Source organism: Lepisosteus oculatus, chromosome 3 (genome assembly GCF_040954835.1).
Source record: "Lepisosteus oculatus isolate fLepOcu1 chromosome 3, fLepOcu1.hap2, whole genome shotgun sequence".
NCBI lineage: Eukaryota > Metazoa > Chordata > Actinopteri > Semionotiformes > Lepisosteidae > Lepisosteus > Lepisosteus oculatus.
In genome coordinates, this window is record NC_090698.1 from 62,229,198 (window position 1) to 62,247,915 (window position 18,718).

General features: G+C 34.9%; 1 protein-coding gene across 2 annotated transcripts; it reads right to left on the reverse strand.

Moving 5' to 3' along the window:
• Window positions 1–533: 533 nt before the first annotated feature.
• On the reverse strand, window positions 534–18,617 carry rassf6 (Ras association domain family member 6). 2 transcript variants are annotated; one of them, XM_006626623.3, is made up of 11 exons: window positions 18,408–18,617; window positions 15,717–15,786; window positions 14,393–14,471; window positions 12,088–12,236; window positions 7,699–7,799; window positions 6,914–7,107; window positions 6,421–6,522; window positions 5,836–5,887; window positions 4,814–4,932; window positions 1,003–1,100; window positions 534–899 (listed from the first exon to the last, which is right to left on the reverse strand). In XM_006626623.3, the coding sequence occupies exons 2-11, from the start codon at window positions 15,773–15,775 to the stop codon at window positions 824–826; spliced, it is 1,029 nt and encodes a 342-aa protein (XP_006626686.1). In that variant the 5' UTR covers window positions 15,776–15,786; window positions 18,408–18,617; the 3' UTR covers window positions 534–823. The 2 variants fall into 2 exon arrangements, with proteins under 2 accessions (XP_006626686.1, XP_015216991.1); XM_015361505.2 differs by having other exon boundaries at window positions 15,717–15,809.
• Window positions 18,618–18,718: the final 101 nt, after the last annotated feature.

Consider the following 18,718-nt stretch of genomic DNA (forward strand, 5'->3'; position numbering starts at 1 on the left):
GACTGTACAGTACAGTATATAATACTTGTGGAATGTTCTTATGTTGAAAACCTGTAAACTGTTTAGTTTATAATCGCATTATAATTCTATCAAACTACTAATTCAAATTCCTGGAAATTCTTGGTAAGTGTTATTCTTTTGTTACTTTACATAATTTGATCAGTTTTCCCTCAAATGCATGACAACAGCATAAATGCTTTTCTTTTACTGTATGTTCCAATGTCAATTTTGAATTCTGTCTTTCCTAACTTTTCTGTCTATAACCTTATCTATTAAGACATACAGCTTGTTTCTTTGTGAGTGGCTTTCTAACAATGTACTGTAGTCATGGCTGTGCCTGCCTGTACCAGGGCAAATTCAAAATTCTTTAAATTTGCTTACTTTAAAATTGCAGCTGCCTAAACAATAATGAGTAGTTCTTACCATTAAAGGTAGATCATGTGAAAATATTGCTTAAATATTGTAATGAAAAAATACTCTTCTTAAATATAATATGCAGAGGCAGATAAAAGAAAAGAACCAGTTTATGAAGAATATATTTTTTTATTTTTAATGACCCGTGTGAACAGAAATATAAGAATTAAAACAAAGAGACCACACCCCCTTATTTCATTATACTCCATATTAACAATAAAACAATGCAATTAATTTATGTTTTAACAATTACAAAATAATTGTTAAATTTCTGTAAAAAATAAATTATTCAGGTTTATGTTACATGGTTTCAAGATCAACATATTAACATTGACTCTCTTTGACCAAAATTGGAAACAATTATCTTTTTCCAAATTATTTCACAAAAGGGATGAAATGTCTTCATCTCTTACACAGTAGTTTCTGTCCTTTGCATTATTCTTGAGACAATACAGTGTGTGAGGGTTTTCTCTTCCTGTTTGTACCTGTAGGACAGTCAGAAAACTGCATTAAACAAGGTTCAAAACAATAGTACAGAAAGTTTCTATTATTACTGTATACAGTAAGAGCTTCATTTCAAAAACTCACTTTATTTTTATCTTTTGTATCTCTCTGCTTTCCTCCTCATTTAACTTCTGCAAAAATCCTTGCAGAATCGGCAGTTCAAAATTAAGATACTGTGCCACCTGAAACAGAGAGAAAAGGCGGTTGACATTAATCAAGTTACCTGAAAATAATGGGCTAAAATAAAATACATAATAAAAAAATGAAAAGAAGTGCACTTTTATTACTGCAACAGCACACGGTGATACTTTCACCAAATGGTTGTGATTTATCCCTTGAAAATGCTTGAAAAGAAACACAACACTGTAATAGTTCAGGTGAGTAGCTATGTCAGCATGCGTAGGCTGCAAAGGAACAAGTAATAGGTTTATTCCATGCTGAAAAGTGAAGAAAGAAAACAACGTTTGGAGCCTTCTTCAGGTGTCAGCCGAAACATTGTGTTTTCTTTCTTCTCTTTTCAGCATGGAATAAACCTATTACTTGTTACAATACTGTAATTGCAGCTTGAAAAAATACAACCACTGCAAATGTCAAAATAAAATAATATTTTAATTGTACAAAAATATAATAAAAATACAATTAAGTTGTTTTATGACACCATGAAGGTTAAAATATTTTGCTTAGTTCAGTTCATCAATGCAATAAGCAGGAAAACCAACTACAGTCTATACAGGTATGGATTGGCTATGATGTGATGAACACATGCAGGGGTCACTGATGTCTGGTGTAGCAGTGCGTGAGTGATTGCACTGTGGTTTCACCGGCTTCAACTGAGCTATTCCGATAAGGAGGTAAGAGAGCCGGTGTGAAATTACTTGGTCGGAATATATTTTAAGGAAGTAATACGAGAGCTAATGCTCAATAGAAAGTAAATGTAAATAAAACATAAGGCCCCAAAGCCATACTAGAGTGGTTTAACAGAACTCAAAAAGAAGAACATTCTTTAAAATCTTTGACTGGCTAAGTCAAAGTCCCAACTCAAGTAAAATTGCTGTGAGTAAGATCACTTTATTAGCCAAATTCAATTTCTTGCATTAGGAATTTGTCTTTTCACATACCCCAGCTTTGTTTCCCATTAGACACACAGGCACACAGACGGGGAGAGAGAAGCTTGGGGTCAGAGCGCAGGGTCAACCATTTATACGGCGGCCAATGGAGCAGTTGGGGTTAAGGGCCTTGCTCGGGGGCCCAATGGAGTAGGACTCCTCTGACAGCTGTGGGTAAATAGCACTCAGCAGAGCTGCTTAGGTGAAGTTCTGTGATGAACGCCCAAACAGGTGAATGCACATCTCTTATATTGGGCTCTTAATTGGTAGCGCAGGTGTTCCCGATGGGGAGCCCTCTATTCTTACGTGGCTGTGCTGGAGGAAAGCTAAAGAGTGGTATTGCAGACTTCCTGGGCCCTCTGTTGGTGACCAGCAATAACGAAGGACAAGATTTATCAGCTGTGTCACACTAGTAATGAGGGTGACCGCTTTGTGTTCTGACACTAGCATGCAAAGCTATTGGTAGTAACTGACATAGCCCTAGACAGGGCTTGTGGGAGAGTTGTCCAATGGTGCTGCAGCATTTCTTGTGAATTCTAGTTGAGGAAGTTCGTGTCAAGGAAAGCCCCACAGGTGCTCAGTTACAGTAGGTTCCTATCAAATAATCTGAAGGCCGATACAACACTTGAATTTTTGAGTGCATGAAGGAATGACTGTGCAACCCTGGCTGAGTGAGGCAGAGCATTGACATGTTGGAAAAAGAGTTAACTGTACCAGATGGGTTACATTAACAGCACAGAGTTTAAGGTTCTGGTTCATGATACAGTAATTACACGTGTACTATCTTAAATTGTTTCTACTCAATTTGAATTGGGTATCACCATTACCATGCATTAAATTAAGGAGTTCAACCATTAATTTGCAATATACTGTACCATAACTGATTATTGTAGAGAGGAACCAGGCTCTTGTGCAGGTGAATGCTGCTACATTTCATCAGTTTCTTGACTACATTTCAGCAAAAACTCCAAAGCACAATAAAAAGAAAACAAAAATATGTTTGTAACACATCAGTTAGATCAGTAATGATAGTCCTCCCACACAGGCATCTTTTCTCGTGTCTTCACATTCTCTTGCTAGTGCTCTTGCGATAGTCTTCTCAGGCTGTGTAACTTGCTTATTTGACTTTACACTCTGGATTATCCCTGTGTTTTGCCTGTGTTTGACTGTGCTTCGATCCATCCTGTTTTGACTACAGTCTCTCTGTTGTGCTTACATTCCTGGCTTGTTTCCACAACTTCTCTTACAGATTCTTTGCTCTGTGTCAACCGGGCTTGCTCACTCAGCTACGGCTTTGGACTATCCTTTCAGATCATCCTTTGTGCATTCAGCCTGAGTTTCCTTGGTTTGTACCCCTGCTTATGTGACTACAATTTCAGACTGTGTTTTGGTATGTTTTTCGCCCGAGAGTGTACTGTCTGCTCAGCCTCTGCTCCTGCAAGTGGATTCAACTTCCTGTCTCAAAACCATTGCATTTCATCAGGTGCTGCGGTGCTAAAATTCCTTTTTGTTAACTTCTGTAAGTTCCAACAAGTTGGTTGGGGGAATCAAAGATGGACAGCAATTTTCAAGTCTTGTGACAGATTTTCTACCGGACTCAAGTTGGGACTCTGACTTAGCCAGTAAAAGATTTTAGACTCTTGCTGAGTTCTGTTAAACCACTCCAGTATAGTTTTGAGGCCTAATGTTTTAGATCATTGTTCTTCACCAGTCTCTGCTGTAAGATCTTGCAAATTGCTCAATCCTGACAAGCTGTAAAGCAGCATCATAATACAATACCATCACCTTGAAAGTATGGGATTATATTAATTACGTAATGGATTTGCATCAGACAAAACATTTAGACCAAAAAATCCAATTTTGTTTCTTCTGACCACAAATCCTTTTGCCATGTGTGGCAGGCTGGCTTCAGAAAAGCTGCAATGATAGCCAGCCTGCTACTAGAGACAGATATAAAGCCTTTAATTACTTGTAAATATCTACACAAGGGGTAATTGTCGTAATTATTGGTTAAATGATAAAGGGTTTCGAAATTCAAATTTTGCATGGGTGTAATTTTTCTTTTGTTTGCGCTGAAAGAGCAAATAATAAAGCTTGCTTTATTTCACCTTGTGGCCATCTTGTGAGTTTTTGTGTGAGCAGATCCTTGAGATCACTTTGCTTGAAGTTAGGGTCTGTCACACCATGGTCGCAGCATCACTTAAATGCTTTGCAGTAAACATTATGCAAGGTTTAAGATGGGTTTTCTTCTATTATGGCTTCTTTCAGCTTTGCAAAGAGACTGGAATACTGTTGATTCATGGATATTGTCTCCACTCTCAGGCACTGAGCTTTGCACCTAATTAAAAATTGTTGTTGGCCTCATAGTGACATCCGTAACCAGAAACTCTGCTATCCGAATGAGTGAGACAGGTACATTTGTTCTTTAATGTGTGTCTGAACACTTTAATGATACACAGATGCCAGTAAACACAGTTGTGACTGACTTGACAAAATGCACTGAACTAATTTAGGCTTGTCATAGCAAAGTGGGTGAATACATATGTAATTAACATTTCAGTTTTTGATTTTTCTTTGTAGATTTTACTGACATATAACCTTTTTCACCCCTAGACCTATTCAGTTTGAGCATAATCATTTTGATTAAAATATGCACTTAAACACAAAGGTGTACAGTATATGAAATTTGCACTTGTAATTTGTAATTCAACAGAAGAGGAAATCCCTGGAGTAGGGTGTATACTTGTGCAAGGCACTGTGTATAGTTAATGTGATTTTTATGTACTTACGTCATTGCTTACTTCTTGCTCATTTCTGTCCACTAAAAATATTTTTGCGATGCTTTCTGAGGGTCCTTGGAGAAGTCTTTCCCACAACGGATAGTCAGAATTGTTTAGTTTCCTCTTCTCTGGTGTATTAATGGAGAAAAAAGGTTATTTGCCTGATAATGAAATTCACAGTAGAATGCATATTCATTAATGATTGTTAGCCAGATAAAGCAATTTCAGAGGTTTCACACATTCCACCATCTCCACTAACACATCAATAGTTTCCTGTAAACATGCAAATCTCTAAACATAACAGGGCTGTTTAGGGATATGTCCGGAAATAAGGGCAATGATTGAAGTATTGAGGATAAGAGTCCAAATTTAAAGAAAGTAGTGTTGTCTGAAAAGGAAATCAGCATTTTTCATCTTATCTAATTGCTCATGATCATATTTTGCATGCTTTCATTCAAAAGGTCAATAGTGAAGTCTACTTTGCTGTAATTAGGTGCTTAGAAGTTTTGTTTCACTCTCTTCTAATGTTTCAGCATATGGTAATTCATACTAAATTAAATATTTCCTTAGATGTTACGAATTTGTAAAGGCAAAAAGGATCCTGGCAAAGATAATGTAAATTAATACATTTTAATGTTTAATTTGTAATTAAAGTAACACTGTTTCTATGGTTTATATCCTTATCCCTGCTAAAGCTTAAGAGACACTGTATCTATCAATCTTTACCAATTTCACCAAATCACAGTAACCGTCTTTCTTAATTTTCAGGCAGGTAATGTATATTTCATGAGTAAATCAAACAAATTTAAAAATAGAAATTAACTAAAATAGAAATTAACTAAAGTGTTCTACTTAAAATACTGAATGCTTTATATCAGATTAGATTCCAGTTTTTCCACATATTAAAAACTATTAATAACTAATAGAAACTGGTGGTTTTTATATCAGAATTAGGTTTCATTAAAATGTGATTGCTATCCTGCCATTCCCCAACAAAAGAAAGCTGAAAAAGAAAGAAAGAAAATGCTCACCTCCACTTTGATGAATGCAATACAGGGCAAACTCATTTGGATCATTTTCTATCTGTTACCCACAAAGAAAAATAAATGCTCACATGCAATCTTAATTTTTTTCTTTACATTAAAACTGTTGAACCTTTCTATTAACAGCGTGCTATTTTATGTGTAGATAATGATTAGATTAATGAAGATCCTTATTATTTTTATTCATGCTGGACAGGAAGTACAGCAGGGCCCATAATTGCAATACAATTCTTTGAACTTCAATGTCTCACGTATTGTTAATATTTGAGAAAAAAAAATCAGTAAAAACTTGGGTCATTTAATGATAATGCATTGTGTAGACATACTACACCTTTATTTTAGAGTCACTTATTAACCACTGCTACAGAAGAGAAGTGTATGAAAATGGTCTGAAGACAGGCATTTCTGAAGGCACTTCTTTAATGCATATCTTTCAGATTATGAAAAGAGCCACACAATGTCACAAACAGTTCAAACAGAAGTTTGGGTAACAGAGCATTTACTTTTTGAACAATACTGTGTTTACATTTACCTAATTCAAATTTTATTGAATAACAATAAAAAGTGATTTACCTTAAATTTCTGAAGAAGTTGAAGTATAACTTCATCTGTTGTCATTTTGCTGTTTATTCGTACACTGGTTGCGGTCCCAAATGATGGGGTAAATATAGATGTCTAAATAGAAGAGATGGAGCAATGTCAAAGAATGGGGTTTTCATTTTATAGAAAGCTGTGTACAGTGATAAGCATAAGTATTGGGACATTGAAGACAATTTGTCATTTTTGCTGTGTACTAATAAAATCTGAATTTCAGATCAAAAGATTAATATGGGACAAAAGTATAGAATTACAGCTTTTGTTTCTGGGTATTATTTTGCAAGCAGCTTTAATCATGTTAACAATGACATTTGTTGCATTCAATTGTTTAATGTAGTTGTGTTGCTGTGATGATTCTGGGTTGTATTCAGTAGGTGACAGTAATATTGATTGGCCTGTTAAATCCTGCAGATTCCAGGAACACTTCCATTTTAATTAGGCGCTTTAAGTGCTTAACAACTTTACTTACCTTATAGTTATAAAAATGACCATTGATGGAGAACCTTTGCTGTTTGTCTTGCTGTCTCTCTGCCGCTGTTCTGGTTTTTACTCTCTTCTTCACCAATGAGGCATCACTCATTGTCCGATACAGGTTAGATTCCTCTTCAATAGCAGCCTGGGCTCTAGGTGGTTTTAATGTACTGCTTACATACTCCTTAGGCCCTTATTTAAGAGAAACAAAAAAGTTTTTTGCATTTAAGGTACTGTAGTCATAATACCAAATAAATTTTAGTAGAATTGTTTTTAATGATGGTTGTACTGTATTTCCTTATACTGTAAATTACATTGTACAGTATATAAAATATTTTTTATATCCATGCAAAATGTAACAACTGATTCATATTAATGCTTTGCTAGATTCTGTCTCCCTCTCCTAAAAGATTTTGAATTAGATCAGAGGTGAGAAACCCTAAATTCACAAATAGAGGAAATTACATTTTTTTTTATTATTTTATTACAAATATTATCTATAATTCTTACATTGACATGTTTTACAAAGCAAGCCATTTTTATAGTACTCTTTTGTTATGTTCAATGTTGCAGTTGCATTAACCATCTTTTTAAACTTATTATTTTACAAAAGGCAGTTTGGAAGTCAGCTAGCTGACAATTATTATTAACAAGCACGTTGCTTCATGTAAACCATTTCTTAGCTCTAAGCTTGGCCTTTTCTCTCTTTCGGGTTGGCAGTCAGCTTTACTACTCAAGGATACTTTATTGCCAACAAGCAGTGGTTAGATTGCTGGAAGATACCGGTATTGTGGTTTGTAGATGCTTCAGGAGTGTCTTGCCTTGTTTCTTCCATCTCATCAATTTGATGAAGATCATCAAATTCCCCCCATCGAGTCATACCTCTAAAAGACAATTTAAACCTTAGAAACAAGTTATGTTACCACAGTGCTTGGCAACCTTAGCTGTAATGCTGATATGTTCTACAAAGAACAAAACAGAACAGCCTCATTACCTTTTAAAGAAGTCATAAGTCAGCATGTTAAATATAATTAATATTCTCTTCTTATCACAACTTATTAGTCCCTCTTACATTACAACAATATGAATTATATAACAATTTGGAAGGGCAGAAAATGTCATTTTCCCAGTATCTATGATACCCTTCTTAATGATTTTGTTAGATGGTTTTATGACTGATATGGTTGATAGTAAGTCTGTGAAATATAATACATTTAATATGCACCTTGTATAATGTTGACTACCATGTGTGATAAAATGTATTCATTTCAAGGAAAGAAACTATGTCACTATGTTAAAAGATTATTCATATTGTTATGGCTACTGAAGCGTCTCAGGATCTAGAAATGATGATAGAAAACTGTGTTTGCAGAGCTGCACTTGGCTTCAGAGACATTAGATCTAAAGCAATCGTTGTTAATTAAATTCCTTTTAAATCATTAAAAGTCTTCATCAGTAAGAAACCGACACAAGAAAAAGACTAAGAGACAGAAGCATGTGAAAGGTGAGAATGTACTTTAAATCAACCTTAAAGACCAGACTCGGGGTATTGGAACCTTGTTAAGAAAGCTTGCCATTCTTTTTATTTTAGGAAACTGTTATTTTCTTTATAAAGACTCCCAAGGTTAAAAATGTTCTCCTTCAGTTAATAGATGCATTTTTTTGGAATAGGTACAGTAGGTACAGTAGGTCCCATCCACTTTGGAGACATTTAGCACTGGGTTGTATTCTGTTCTATTTAGGACACAGGTTTATCTCTTACAGTATGTTGGCCTGTTAGGCATTACATAGGATTTTTGACTACTGGGTAGCAGTCTGGGTTTTTCTGGTTGGTCAGGACATACTGTAGGCCTGAGACATATTGTTTTTAAAAAAGCTATGCTGTTCTGTTGTGTGTTATTGTCTTTGTTAATATTTGTATATTCTAGTTTACCTGATCTATTACTCTATCACCGGAGCTGTACCAGGAAATAACTATATGAACCTTTCGGGTATATTCTTGGCATATCTGTAACAATTTAGGGGGTTACAATTGTTATTTTAATTACCAATTTTCCCCACTCGATATTCTCTAATTTTCATAACTCCCATATTTGTAACAATATGGTGGTTAATTACAACACACAGTGTAATATTGAAATATTAAGTGTGAACATTAAACAAAAAATGTTTAGTGCTTAGAAACCACTAGTTTATCGATCATACTAGTGTTCAAATGTATTTGGTCTAGGCATTTTTTACAAACCGTTTTCCCTCTTGGTAAAAACAATTTTACATTTTATTCAACATTGACTTTTGCCAAGAAGATTTCTTAAACTTCATAGCAACTTCGACATAAACTAACAGCCACAAAAGCAAATGTGAAAAGACCTGTTACACTTGTATGTCATTGATGTTGTCCAGTAGAGCTAGTATGAATCAAAAATCATTTTGTTTTTGTCCTTATATTTTTATATATTTAATAATTAATTGTGTAATTTAAAAATCTACTATTTTTTTGTGGAGCGTTGTTGCTTTAAGAAAGCTGACACTTAGCTACTGTAAGTGGGGGTGTGGCGATCATTTGATTCCGTTTTTTTTTTTGCTACTGTGAAAATAAGATTTTTATACGGTTATTTTTTTTTCTTTCAAACAATTCACGGATTTACTTATAAAAGCCGTTGTAATTCCTCTCACGTTTTTAATTTAATCTTAGTTTTGATTCACGTTGCTTCCTGTGTTTCACGCCCTCATCTTGTGTAGTTGCGGAGAAATGGTTAGTTTAGTCAAATACTGTATATTTGCACTAACAACACTAAATTACTGTATATAGTTAATACTTTAAAATTGATTTATTGCTCTACACGAGTAAACGGTGACAGTGTCATTAGAGAGCTGGATTGAAAAGGTTCAGACACAATAATATATTACAGATATATTACAGAGGTAAATTCCCATGGATGTTTAGTTTCACTTTCAGTGAAACTCGATAAAACTGATTCAAACTAATGAATTTTTTGCAGACATTTATTTATATTTGCAACACGTTTTCATATTAGAAAATAATATGTTACATTTAACGTTTAAAACGGACAGCCAGCTGTGTGGTAGTATCCACCGTACTGTATATTTGGTGTTCTCTGTGTTTAAACATTTTCATGTGGTAGTGGTCTTTTTGTGTGAAAATGAATACAACTAATTTTAATAATATTATTTTTCCATGTGGAAAGACAGTTTGCATCCACTCAACAAAATAAATTCCAAAGCAATTCACGTGGTTCTGGAAAAAGTACAAATATATTTAGATGTGTATTATATATTGCAGTCAGCCACCTAATGAAGTACTATTTTCAGACACTGCGATTGAACTTTACCCATCACCTACAGTATTTACTCTGAAACCTGTCTGATCTGAATGAAAACCTTGTTGCATTTCAGTTTCCTTTTCTTCTGTATTCCTTTAGTTTAATTCTCATTGTTCATATTAATTAATATATTATGGTACAGTACAGTATGTGTTCTTCCTATGTCCATGTAAGTCTTAGGATGCCCTGGTTTCCTCCCACATCCAAAGACATGCTGTCAGGGGTATCTGGGGTCCTTGGTTACCCCTGTATGCAAGATTGAATGCATGTGTACCCTGCAATGAACTGATATTCCATCCAGAGTGTAGATTCTCCCTATGCCTGCCAAATTAGAGCCCATCTCGCTGTAAACCTCTAAGGTTAAAGGTATGGTGAAAATGCATGGAACGAATAATAATAATTCCTTACACTTACAGTATATAGCACTTTTCTGGAAACTCCATTCAAAGCGCTTTAAAAAGTAGGTAATGGGGACTGCCCTTCACCACCACCAATGTGCAGAAAGACAATTCTCCATTGTATAAATATAGACCTTACAAATGTAAAACCAGCCCTATAACTTGGTCAAATTATGGCATTTGCTTGAAAGTTTGATCCTGAATTAAGGGTTTGATTTTTTTTATTCTGGATCGCTTTTTGAACCTCTTCAGGCTATGTCTTAGGCTGTCTGTCTCAGAAAACTGCTTCATGAGTTTGTCTTTTGAAAAATATTATTTTATCTATTATACTGTATATTATTGTATTACCCTACTTGAAAGAGTTTCTGAAACTACACTTAACAAGTTAAAAGGTATATTTTATATGCATAAATATAACCTCTCTCCATTCTTGGAGTCCTTGCACTGGAGTCCTATCACTTTCAGGATGGTTTTAAAGGAAAACTGTAACTCTATTTTTATATTTCAGGATGATAAAGAGTCAGCATTGATTCTTGAGAGCATTTCATACCACAATAGAAATAAAATGTACACATTAATGTGTTACACCCCCAATTTACATCACAAATTAGATTAAATTTCCGGGTAGGTGCAGCACTATATTCTGCATTTTAAAGCAAGGCAATTAAACGTCTGGTGAGGTGAAGAGGCCCTATTACACTGTGAACAAGCAGCCCTGTGAATACATCTCTATTAATTCAACAGAAATATTGCTCTCGACCTCGAGAGGGTTTTGCTGGCAAATACTACTTATTTGTTTACTCTGCATGCAGATCACATTGGAACATTTCTGCAGTAAAATGTCCAGTGCCCAATCTATACTTATTTGCTTGTACATTGAATTACGTTATTCACGTTGCAATTCACACAAACTCTCACTCTTGCCGGTGGTGAGACCAGGGGTTTGCGGCAACATGTGGACTATATTGAGGTGCTTAATTCGGAATTTGTAAAATTTTGCAATACCGTCAATTATTCTATTTTGTTACTGAGATTTAATAACTGGTCTAAGAAACTGGGACACAGTTCTCCTTTAAATGTTTCAAGTCAGATTTCAACTTGCTTTTAAAATCCTTCTGCTTACATTCAAGGCTGTACTGTACATAATGTCTCGGCAGTATCTAGCTGATACGTTATCTTTTTTCTTTCCTCCTTGCACCCTTCACACAGCGGAATCTGCTACAGTATGTTACAGTATGTGTTCCCACTATTCCTTGATCCTCTAAGTGCTGGGGTCTATTGCTGCAAAATTCCTCCCTGAGCTTTTACAGTCAGACTTACCTAAAGATCCCCTTAATTCAATTGGTGCAGCAATTTCTCACTTGTCTGCCTGATCTCCTGCAGAGTGGGGTGGCTGCTGTGTCACCAGGAAAAATAAGAAATATACATACCTTTTGCCTCCAAGTGGACTAGTAGCATCTGGTGATCTTAGAGTTGCATAGGAGAGCACTTGCTTCTCATCTTGTATTTTAAGTCGAATAGGCCGTTGCACACCCCAGGATATGATTAGGAGCCCCTCAACAACTACTTCTCCTCCTTCCTTTTATAAAAAACAAAAATTGTATTATGCCTTAGATTTTTCTGCCTTCTGACATCTCATAGCATTTCTAAGATGTTGATGATGATCAGAATAATCACCTTTCCTGTATACACATCTGTGAACTGTGTATTAGGCAACACATAAAAAGGAAAACAATACAAGAAGTCAATGAATAAAATACTTTAAGCTTGTGGGTCCTAATGCCCCAGTATAGTGACGGGGACACTATACTGTAAACAGGCGCCGTCTTTCGGATGAGATGTAAAACCAAGGTCCTGACTCTCTGTGGTCATTAAAAATCCAAGGGCGTTTCTCAAAAAGAGTAGGGGTGTAACCCCGGCGTCCTGGCCAAATTTCCCATTGGCCCTTACCAATCATGGCCTCCTAATAATCCCCCTCTAAGAATTGGCTACATTACTCTGCTCTCCTCCCCACTGATAGCTGATGTGTGGTGAGCGTTCTGGCGCACTGTGGCTGCTGTCGCATCATCCAGGTGGATGCTGTACATTGGGGAGGGGAGTCCGCATTACCTGTAAAGCGCTTTGAGTGGAGTGACCAGAAAAGCGCTATATAAGTGTAAGCAATTATAAAATTATAAATTATTATGCATTTACAGAAAGCACCCAATGTATTGCATATTTACCATTCTAACCCAAGATTTAACCTCTTTGAGGCTGGTGTACAGAGTAAAATAAAGTACTAGGAGCATGGACTTTGAGTTACAATGTAGTGTGAGGTAATGTACAGTACTAGCTTAGTGAGGTAAGGAGGCATTAAATAATTCTAGTAGTAACAGAATTTGAAATTCTCAGTTCAAAAGAGAGCCAGTGCACACAGTACTGTAGATGCTAAAATGGATGTAATGTATGATTTCTTTGTTCTAGTCAAAGCCAAAGTAGCTGAGTTCTGCACATACTTCTACCTATTGGACAATATTCTTAGCTACACTATTACAGTATTACAGTAATAGACATTGGGAGAATAAAGATATGTATTAAGTTAAAAAAAAACATCACTCATAGTAAAGAATGAGTTTACGTTCCTCATAAATTACAGTAAATTACCAAAACAATAGAGTATGTTTTTTTTTCTGTTCTGACAGTACTGCCATTCACATTAGCTTGATAAGTTGTGAATTATATTTAAATAGGATTGATGGCTATATGTCAACTACAATTTATCTACAGAACCCAATAGCACAGAAATGGCAACACACAAAGATAAGGGGCCTTTTGGCCATTGAGCATCAGAATTTTCACCCTCTTATTTAAGTATCTTATCCAGCTGCTTTTTTTAAAGAAGCCAGAATAAAGCTTAAATATTATTTTCTTTAATCTTTCAGTGTAGGACATTGCTTTAAATCTTAAAATGTATCTGCATAGTCTACACTGGATGAGTTCCAGGCACTAAACTCAACTAAGAGTGATCAAATCAGTTTCCTGGTCTGACCACTTGGACTTGACAGTTGGACTTGACAGTTCAGCAATATGAAAATCCTAACACATAGAAATACTTACTTAGACTGATTAAAAATTAAAAGATTTTGAAGCCACAGCATTTCTGCAACCACATATTAGTAAAGTTGGACATGTTCAAGATCGCTGAATTAAGGAAGCAATGTGCCTATGCCACAATATAATTTTGCAAAAGATCACTATAGAGTGGGTCTTGTGTTTGACCTCACTTCGACAATGTTATCACATACAAAGCAATAATACTAAGAAAAAGTGAAGGACATTTGGTACAGCATAAATACTGTATGTAGTCATAAAGGATGAAAATTGTTTCCTAAATTGTAGGTCTTATGATTAAGCTGCAGCACATCAGGGTGAACCTGAATTCTTTTAAAGCATTTAAAACACTAGGAAATTCAGTAGGAGTGCACACACCTATGCGAGATAAACAACAGATTTTTCCAATGTAACATTTTGAATGCCCCAGTGAACTGTAACTGTACAGTTTGATCAAACTATACACTTACTGGTAATTTCCTGAATATCTGTCTAATTCTGCAAATAAACCATCATACCATTAGTTCAGGTGGGTAGCTGTGTCAGAACACGTTGTGTTTCCTTTCTTCTCTTTTCAGCGTGGAATAAATCTATTACTTGTTCCATCATACCATTAGCTGAAGACTATAAGAAATATATCCTTACCTCATGATAAGATAACTGCAAGTTAGTCTTTTCTTTTAAAAAGCAGTTGTAGGTGTCAAGGAAAGACAGGAATTTGACCCTATGGAAGATAAAACAGAACTATATGTTTTTCTATGCTGACATATAAAATAAAGAGGCGTAAAGCTGATGATTCACATTCAGCAAAACAGTTGTCCAAAATATGTACATTTTTCCTAGTTAACCAAATACCTGATAACCCAAAATACTATCTGCTGCCTTCTAACATTCTCCAAATGCAGTATTCTGTTAATGATAGGCATTAAGAATGCATGAGATCTTTTCCTTCACAAGCTGATAGCCTTTGCCCAACAAACAAAAGAGGGAATTTCACAAGAGTATTGTGGTCACGAGGAGATGAACACTACAGAGAGTAAATCCAAATGTAGAATACATTGTGTTTGCTATAGATCAAAGATGCAGTCTTTTCTTGTTGCTACTTGACACGCAAAGGGTGTTTCCAGTTTTTCTGGAATGCAGCTGCCACTTCACAACTGAATCAATAATTACCACACTTAACATAAGAACATAAGGAAAACTACAACAAGAGGAGACTATTCCGCCCACTTACAGTGGCTCATTTGGTTCATTCTAGCTCAAGACATTTACTGAAGGAAGCTAGGATATTGGCTTTAGCTTGACATCTATTTGAATACTGATTATAAGCAAAATTATGGTTAATTACAGTTTGTTGTCAAATGTATTAGGTTATATTTTGAGTGATATGATCAGGGTGTCCTACTATCCAACCAAGAGTACAGGCTCTAAATAACTTTAAGAATGAGCATTTTTTAGAGGAAGATTGGGATGAGACTGTGATTTAATGTTTTACATATAAATGCAAGAGTATGTTTTATTCACTGCTTCTTGGTTGTGTTTTTATTTTGTTTGGTCATTTTCCAAATTTCCCTGCAGTTCATTTTTCTAAAATGCTCCAATATTTTTGACAATATGTGTGATGATCTGTCTTTTAACAAATAACAAAATAGTAAAGTTTCAATACTTAGTGGAGGTTTACCTCTGACTGTATGACTTGGTTAAAAAAGTGTTACAGTATATCTTTAAAGATTTTATATGTGTTTTAGACTGCAGATCGCACTATCAATATGGACTTTTAAATTAACTGATGGTAAAATAGTTAACAAAATTAACAAAATACATGATAAAATTACTACAGAAATGAATAGATGGGTGTATGTCAAAAGGAATTGCAGTTAAGTGTATACTGCTTTGGATGTCTCTCTTGTGATCTTTTCTTCCTACAGTACATTCCCATTGAATGTGTTAAATTGTCAGATTGAGCTACCTGGAAATGGATCTCTTGTTCCCGATATGGACAGGAGACGATGGCTGGTCAAGATTCATTGTAGTTAATCCTGCAAACCAAAATGGTAAGACCCTTTGTGAGACAAAAAAAAATAAAATCAGTTAACACTGTTAAGTGCATAACGATTCACAAGCTCCTTAATAGTCCAAATGTCAGTTCTGTTCATGTTCTTTCTGACATTGTGTTATAAGACTCACATATTTTCTTTTGAATCTTTAAAATATCGATCATGTAACAGTTTCTCATATGCTGTTAAATGAGTGTTGTTGTGTATGTGCTGTAAATTGTTATAAGATAGCCTAGTGTTCTTTTGCAACAAGGAGGAATATACAGAGATTTAAATGTACTGTAGGTGTAATACTCCTTTCCACGTGGTGGGCCAAATGACAGTCATATATTATGTTTGTCCAGTGTGGTTACATTTAATCAAATCATGAAACAAAGTGAGAAATGGTTATCTCCCCAGATCACTGTAAATTGTTGAGGCACTGGGGGGTATCAGGAGTAATAAATTATAGCAGATATACCACATTTGTAGTGATTTTGGATCATTTAAAACTTGTAAACTGTACAAAAAAATGAAAGGAATACTTAAATGGGATGTAGAAAATACACTATTGGTTAATCCAGTTCTGTTGGGTATAACAAAAATTATGATGATTCTAAGTTTTTTTTAAACAGAATGTGATTAGCTTGTTTAGAATAATGTGTTTTTTTTATATTGAATACAGACATCCAGAACAATTTTAATTTAAGTTACATAGGAGCCATATTTGTGGTATTGCAAACTATGGAGGGACAACAATGCCACAGGATCCCTATTGTTGATTTAAAATGTCTAAATGCTTTTACTCAGTGTTGTTATTTGAGTTAACATAAATAACAATGTCCCTTAGTCTTTAGCTTAAATAAATGTCCCATAAACACTTTCAGTTCCTCTTTCCATCCTTAAAGGCTGTTCTGTTGATCACATCATAGTTACCGAAACCGAGCACACTTACTAAATGTAACAAAGTCTTCTGGAGTACAAACACATCCACATTTCAGATAAAATAACTTTTTGGGCATTCAGCATCCCAGCCCTGTCTAGGAATGTCAATTTTTAACCTTTTGGTCAAGTCAAAACATGCACTTTCCTGTACCAAATTTACAAATTGAAATATTTGAAATATAATTATCTACAAACAACCATTTCATTGAATCACATGCTTTGATTTTTTCTGCATTTTAAAACATTTGTAAGTACTTAGTATGCCTAACTCAAGTAGAGACACACTTTGTGAAGAATCTATAGCATATACAGTAGATATAGCATGTCTATAGGTCTTTAAAGTACAGTTTAATGCTGTTTCAGAAGTGAAAAGAAATAAAAAACAAACAACAACCAGGGAACAACCCATTCATGTCAGGTGTCTACGAAGCTCCATTGACAGGGAGAACATACAAGTTCATTTAGCATTTTATCAAAAAAAATATTATCTGAAGTAAAAAACTTATCAACACCCGGAAACTTTTTAAGTACAGCCAAAATCAGACAGAAAACATCAATTGTGATGCAAATGTTTTGAGACTAGTTTTATTTGTTTCTAGCAACTGACATTTTATCTTTGCTACATATGCAAACCTACAGCAAGAGACATTTTAAAAGGTCACCAGTACTAGTCCATAATTTTGCAAGATTTGTTAATTGCCATCTGTGTATAAATGAGTGTACAATAACAATAGAACATCTATTACGATAATTATTCTACATGATTCTATTGTGTGGTTGTAGTAAATTCTGCATCAAATATTGAGAAACTGTTATTACAGTTCAATGTCACATACAGTAAAGCTTTTCAAACATAAACATGGAATGAAAATGTGAAGTTTTGTCTCTGGAAATTTAAAGCCACTTTTCATTATTCTGAGTATGGTACCATAACAAGCCTAGTTTACCCACTCAAATATATAGCCAGGGGCTACATTCCTTTAAGTTATTGGACCACACCCATTTCTAACTAGAATATTTCACTAATCTGGATGACCAGATGCAATACATTTAAATAGTATTTCTAAGTACCACTCTACAAAAAAGCAATCTGTGTTATGTTGTTATGAAGTATTTAATTTACATATTTTAATCCAGGTGTATTTCTTATGTGCAGTATAATTAAAACAAAGGTATCTGTATTTTCTTCAGTTCTGCAAGAGATCTGTATGATTTGTTTGAGAGATGGTGTGAAATAGAAGATTTTGATCACGAGGCGATTCTGAAATCTACCATGTTTTTTCAGTTCTGTGAATTTTCAGTTTTAATGTTCCCCACAGACTGTTGCCAGTGATGGCTTGATGTAAAAATTAAAATGTGAAAAAACTAGAAGCACAAACTTCAAAATCAAACCTCAAACTGACCCACATGTTATTTGAAGCAACTTAATTATAAAACTGATTCACTTTATGTGTCCATATACTATAAACTGAAAGTAAAATATAAATTTTTCCCTTTACTTCAGTCAACATGAAATGCTTTCCTTGCCTTTGTCACATGATGATTTACCTACAAACATGATGACACATTATTCTTCCACTCCTCTGAAATTAAATCTTACTTTACTCATCATCTGGTTATAATAGTTAAGTCTCCAAACAGCCAAAAGTTACCATTACCACTGAACAACTTCCACTCACCTTTACTGAATCAAAAGTACTTGTCCAAAGTAGCCTGTATCACATTATTTTTTCTGCTGTAACAGGAAAAAGAGGTCAAAGGAAGTCAACGATCAGCCAGTGTAACTTTTGCCTGAAGCCTCAGATAGATGTTAATTATTAGTGAGCGCAGGACAGACAGTGTTTTGAAGAAGGTGGCAGAAACCTGAGACTGCCTACAGTGTCTTGCCACAGTGCATGTTGGGAGTGTTTGCCTTGCTGCTAAGTGGATCCTATATAAACACACCTGTAGTCACACCTTTCACCAGCAGGAGAAGGCAGGTACTTTGTGA

Bases quoted from the DNA above. Each gene is read 5' to 3' on its own strand.
- rassf6 (XM_006626623.3), bottom strand. From the start codon at position 15,775: ATGAATCTTGACCAGCCATCGTCTCCTGTCCATATCGGGAACAAGAGA. The intron at 14,472-15,716 runs GTAGCTCAATCT...TATCTTCCATAG, and splicing joins AACAAGAGATCCATTTCCAG to GGTCAAATTCCTGTCTTTCC. The intron at 4,933-5,835 runs GTGAGCATTTTC...TTAATACACCAG, and splicing joins TTGCATTCATCAAAGTGGAG to AGAAGAGGAAACTAAACAAT.